Genomic DNA, 6,765 nt, shown 5'->3' on the forward strand with positions numbered 1-6,765 from the left:
ACACACACACACACACACACACACACACACACACACACACACACACAAGTGAGGAACCGCTAAAAAACCTACTGTTGTTCATTGTCAGTAAAGTGAAGATCCAACTTCAGATGGAAGTCCACCTCACTCAAAGCTTCCTCCACCTGCAAAAAAGTTTTCAAACACAATAAACATAAAACCATGAAAACAAACTACAAAGTACATAATGCATGAAAGTAGGCTTAGTTAGTGAAGTTACATCATCAAAATTATACAAGCCCAACACAAATATTGGTTCTGCATTTTGCTATTTTTATTTTTTTAATTTTTTTTTTACCAATAAATAAAGAAATTTGTTAACGTAGTTTCTTTAATTTTATATCACTTCATCTCAACATGCAGAATGTTTTATCATTAAACTTCCAAAGGCTCTTATGTGGATCAAGTTATTGTACAACTTCAAGTTTAGAAATATCTCCTAACATTCTCAGAACCAATTGTTTCTGTTTTTAGCTCATTACGAGTTTCAAATTACCCCTGAGCTCATGGACAGTGCCTGAAATGTAAGAATACTTGTAAACAAACAAATTAAATGTATTGCATTAAACTTGAAACATAAGTTCAAACTGTCTGCAATCAAGACCAGAGTAAAAACTGGAATTGCTACATTGGGTTACATTGCATGACCAGATATTTGCAGCCAGTAAGATTGTCAAAAGTTGCATGAAAATATATTTGCACCTTTTTTGATTGTCTTTCTTAAACTATATGAAACACTTCCAATTTAGCACTAATAAAATGTCAGTATTAGATGCTTGTTTAGGTCACTGAGCATCTTCATATTTATCTGACCATGAACTGGCTCTTTAGAACCTGCAGGGAAGAACCAAATGTACTTATTTGTTCTGTCATTTTGTGTATTTTATTACTTTAAGCTTTCTTTTCATGTGCCGTTGACTAAACGAAACGGAGTTATATCCATGTGCAAAGTGTATTACGACAAAAAGGCATAGATGTTGATAATAATTAGTAAGAAAAAAAAACTATGAGCAGCTATTAATCAAAACTAAATGTGCACCAAAGTCCATGCTCAATAATCCATGTATAAAATCCAACAATTTTCAGTCAGGTCATCTGGACAATTTCTTTTTTTTTTTTTTTTTGTGCTGAAACGTTTTGGCCTTCCATCTTCGTCCATCATCTTCCTTCCAAACTGAATATGGTTGCAGCAAAATGCTTTTAAATGGTGGGATTAAAATAAGGCAAATTTTTATGGAAGCTTTAATAGTTGATTTTTTTCATGTCTTGTGAGACAATCTTTACAAACATGAATTTTGAAAGTACAGATCTTAGCAGTTTAGTTGAATGCTGATGCTCATATTGAATGGATTTATATTTGGGAGTACACAGGGGAAATAAGAGGCTTTTTGTATCTGTACTAAATGGAGCTGTGAGCAGCAGATAACCTCTGGAAGGTTAATGAGGAGGAAGCCTCAGGGAGGTCTTCTAGTTAAAAGCTCTGTTGTCTCCAATCGTCCGTATAAACGTCTACATTAAATAAATAGTCTGAAATTAGAAGTCACAAGAGATAACCTAGTAGAAGCAGGGGTGTGATGGTACATGTATTCATACCATGACAATTCTCTACAGACATTTTGTAAGGGTGCATTAAAAAACATGATGGAATAGTCAGTTACCTTTGATGATCTCTACTTCAAGAGTGAGCACGTTTGATTGTCCCCCATTGCAGAGCAAAGTGAGGGAATTGGAAATACCCTCCGTCTGTCCATCTGTACATGTTTTGAGCACAATGGCTTGAAAAATAATTGAGGTACCAACTTCCATTTTGGTGTGTGGCTGCATTTAGGTGTAAGAAAAATCATTTTCAAATTTGGGTTGCCAAGTCAAAATCCAAGATGAGCACCGCCATATATATGAGTAAACTAACCACCTCTATCATTTAAATAAACTCATCTTTAAGTTTTCAAATTGTTTAAAAGTACAATTTCCAAAAATGACAGGCTGTGCAAAGTGATGGATCCTGGCAAGAGGAGAGAGCAAATTTATTCACTACCAGGTGCAATGGGTGGAGCTAGGGGGTAGCCAGTGGTGGACTTGGCCACCATAGATTAATATTCAAACACTCCAATGACCACCTCAATCATCTGAGGAAACTGTAGTGAACTCGGCCTCCGACCAAAACCTGCCTCTGAAGACCTTCATGGGACAGGAACTGTTATTTCATTGATTTGAATCCAGAAATACAAATTAGCTCATCCAGAGACTGTCTAATTGTATCCTGAAGTAATCAATTGAAAGAACACTCTTCTTTTTATATTATCATTACTATTTTACAATATCTTCATAATTAAAGTGTGTTTAGTTCATATCATTTCTAAATTTTGAACCACTCATTTTAAATCAACTGTGAAACAGTATTAATGATTTTTTTTCCTCATTTAAATTAGAAATCAAGTTAAATGTCTATTTACAAAGTATTTATGTATTTTGATCTTCTGTCTGAATGAGAAGTAGTGATGTCGGTCAAAAGTCAGAGACAGTCAGAAAGAAGTTATTAGAACGAAGTTTATTGTTTTTAAACCTAGCAGACAGTAAATAAGAGCAACTGGCACCTGCAAAGTTTCTCACTTCCTCAAAACATTTCCCTGTCTGTACTAAAACTTCCTAAACATTCTTGCACTCCTTTTGACTTGTAATAACCCTCTGACATCACTAGAACCACCCCCTGTTGGTAGTTTCAACCAATCAGGAAGTCCTGAAGTGACCGGAAGTGAGAACTCTTTAAAAGTCCACACTTCCTGGAACTTCTAGTCTCTGGTGGAGTCTTCAAGTCTGTCTTCTAGTCGAGAGGGGGTCTGGTGAGTCTTCTGAGTTTTTGATGGAGTCTTCCACTCCTGAGTGGAACTTCTGACGGACTCACAGCTTGCTGTGTATCCACCCGGGAGATGAGCGTGTTTGTTGAACGGAGTAAAAGACACGACTCCTGACGATGGCCAGCCGCTCTTACCGGAGATGCTGGAAGGTAGCGTTGAAATGGACCCGACACCGGAGCTGATTCATTTCTGCAAAGGTAACGAGTCGTGACGCGCTAAGTGTACCGGAGGTTTGAGCTGGTGTTGAAAGGAGCGTGCCATCCTGGTCCGAACAGACACCCCCTTTTACCCATCTTTTCTCTTCATTCCTTCCTTTAAAACTCTTCTATTTTGCCAGTAATCCAGATGCATTCAGAAATGTCTTATTAGTAAAGCGTGCCAAGTTTTATTAATCAGAACCAGATCAGCTAATCACATGTACATGTTTTGATGTTAAATTTCGATTATGTTAATTAAATGACCACATTTATTCTGATGGGTCAAAGGAAATTAACGTCTCATGTCACTGATTTAAACAATCCTCAAAGTACCTCGTCATATGGCAGAAATTTAACTCGAAAAAGAGAGAACCCGTTATACTTAAATAATTATTTATTTATTTATTTATTCATTCATTTTATAATAAGAAGAATACATAACAATTTACATGTATGTAATTTGAAAACAAAAAAAATGAAAGGCAGCAGATGAAGAAAAAATCTTATTAAGTCTGCTCCTTATTTATCTAATAAACAATTCAAACAAACATTTACTGTAAGTAACAAAAACAAATAAATAACTCGCTTAATTTTTCAATTAACAAACATTTTCAATGAATTACATTCATATACATGTATATTTTTTAACAATTTGATTTTTACCAGTTTCTTAAATACCAAGATTGATTTGGCTTCCTTAATATATGTCTCTAAGTCATTCCATAAACCAACACCCTGAATTAAGGTAGATCTTCCCTTTAAACTAGTTCTGAACTGCGGTTTAACAAAAACATCTTTCCCCTTAAGATTGTAACAGCTTGATCTTTTCACAAAACACATTTGAATATTAGAAGGTAGTGTATTTGTATGAGCTCTATACATAAGTGACAAAATGTTGTAATCCACCAAATCATAGAATTTCAACAGTTTCATTTGATTAAATAAAATACTTGATGGATGATAATAATGTTTTCTTGTGATAATTCTTACAACTCTTTTCTGCAATATAAAAATAGGCTTTGTAATTGATTTACACGCTTTTCCCCAAACATTAACACAATAAACCAAGTGTGGAACAACAATTGTATTATACAACAAAAACAATGCTTTATCATTTAGTAGATACCTAACTCTATAAAAAATTGCAATAGATTTGGATATTTTCGTTTTAACAGAATTTATATGTTGTTTCCACGACAGTTTATCGTCAATGATGACGCCCAAGAATTTCACCTCATTAACTCTACAAATCATTGAATCTTCAATTTGAAATGGAACATCAATAGTTTTATTTCTATTACTAAATATCATGTAATTTGTTTTATCCAAATTTAAAGATAATTTGTTTAGTCTAAACCATTTCTGAATTTTAACAAACTCAGTCATCATTAACTCCAATAACTGTTCAATATTTTTACCAGAACAAAAAAATGTTGTGTCATCAGCAAAAAGAACACATTTAAGGAGGCCAGACACCTTGACCAAATCATTTACATACAAAATGAACAACTTTGGGCCAAGTACGGATCCTTGAGGAACTCCACAAGTAATAGTACAGTGATCCGATTTCACATCATTCATCTGTACAAACTGTCTCCTGTTTTTCAAGTAACTACACACCCATTGTAAAGCTAAACCTCTGATACCATATTTGTATAATTTATCAAAAAGAATATTATGGTCAACAGTATCAAATGCCTTTTTCAAGTCAACAAACACACTTACACAATATTGTTTACGGTCAACCGCAGTAGTTACTTGTTCCATAAAGCCCATAAGCGCCATAGATGTTGAATTTTTTGTTCTAAAACCATACTGATTATTAGTTAGAATATTTTGTTTTTCAATAAATTGGTCCAGTCTGTTACTGAATAGTTTCTCCAAGATTTTAGAAAACTGTGGTAACAAGGATATCGGTATGTAGTTATCAAACACACATTTGTCACCATTTTTAAAAAGAGGAAATACCTTAGCCACCTTCATTCTGTCTGGAAATACTCCCGTTGTAAAGGACAAATTACATATATGTGTAAATGGTTCAATTACATGACCCATTATGTTCTTTACGAATGTCATGTCCATATCCATCCAATCCTTAGAGTTTTTGTTTACAAATTTATTGACTACATTCATTATTTCATCTTTATCAGTTCCCTTCAGGAACATACTGTCCAGATAATCATCAATTAAATAGTTCCCATAATTATTCATCTTTGGTATCGTTGTTGCAAGACTAGTTCCAACATTCACAAAGTATTGATTAAATCCATTAACAATTACATTTTCATCATATATTGTCTCATTATTTATTGTAAAGTTCTGTGAAATGCCTGTTTTTCCTGTATTTTTTTGTAGACCCGCCATGTTGCCCTCGTATCCCCATTACTTTTATTCAATAAGTCACTATAATATTCTTTCTTATGTTTTCTTATAATCCCAACTAATTTGTTTTTATATTTCTTATATTTATCTTCTGCATCTTGTGTTCTGCATTTCAAGAAACATAAATACAAATAGTTTTTCTTCCAACAAGCATTTCTCAGTCCATTTGTCATCACTGCTGGTCAACAACATTCTTCTTGGTGTAATTATTTAGTACACATTTTTTTTTATATAAAGCATCCAAGATATTCATAAACACATCATAAGATTTGTTTACATCATCAACATAGACACTATCCCAGTTTTGTACAGCTAAATCATTTTTCAAATTTTCCAAAGCTTGCTTGGATGTATTTATTATTTTTTTCTTTTTAAGAAATGTTTTTGTGCTTATTTGATACTTACTATAAATTGTAAAAACCGGTAAATGATCACTAAGATCATTCATCAAAATACCCCCAATCACATCCCCATTTGTTGTATTTGTAAAAATATTATCAATTATTGTTGCACTATGAGTCGTGATTCTTGTTGGCTTCAAGATTAATGGGTAAAGATTTAAAGTTTGCATTGAGTCTATAAATGTACTGATGTTATTAGAATCTGTTTTTTTCCCCAAATCAATATTAAAGTCACCACATGAAAAAATTGTTTTGTTACAGCTCTTATCTAATAGTTCAATAATTTTATCTGTGAATGACTCAATATTCGATCCAGGTGGTCGGTATATACAACTTATTATGATATTTCTATCATTTTTATTTAAAATTTCTATTGTTATCATCTCAATTGAGTTCTCATAAGTTGTTGACATTTCCCTGTTTAATTTACATTTTATTGCACTATTGACCAATAAAGCCACACCACCACCTCTTTTATTATTTCTATTAATATTATATAATCCGTACACATCAATTTGGGCATTAATTATATTTTCATCATTTAACCATGTCTCAGACAATGCTATTATTGTAAATGTTCTATTTAATTGTTTTAAATAATCTGTTATCTTGGAAATATTTGCATTTATACTCCTACAATTGAAATGAATTATAGAAAAACCAGGCTTTGTCAAACTGATATCATTAAATTGTTTTTCACTATAATAATCACAATCCTCTATTTTCGGATGAAAACCTGGATCAATCAAATCAACAACGTTATATATTTTCGGTTCTAAGTCAGCATAAGCTGTCATAGTTAAAGCATCCGTTCACCAGACTAATGTTTTAACAATTATGTATTAAATATAATTTTGATGATCTCAAAGTTACCATTTCATTGGATTATTTGAATTTTTCCAAGTCCTTTAT

General features: G+C 32.7%; 1 protein-coding gene across 1 annotated transcript in view; it reads right to left on the minus strand.

Moving 5' to 3' along the window:
- fam135b (family with sequence similarity 135 member B) overlaps positions 1-6,765 on the minus strand; it is a 191,907-nt gene that overhangs the window by 118,825 nt on the left and 66,317 nt on the right. Inside the window, exon 4 of the mRNA XM_037693577.1 lies at positions 73-143. Within this exon, the coding sequence (XP_037549505.1) occupies positions 73-143 (71 nt within the window). The remainder of the gene's footprint in view (positions 1-72; positions 144-6,765) is intronic.

The sequence above is a fragment of the Nematolebias whitei genome, chromosome 19, assembly GCF_014905685.2.
Source record: "Nematolebias whitei isolate Nwh7 chromosome 19, NemWhi1, whole genome shotgun sequence".
Classification (NCBI taxonomy): Eukaryota; Metazoa; Chordata; class Actinopteri; order Cyprinodontiformes; family Rivulidae; genus Nematolebias; species Nematolebias whitei.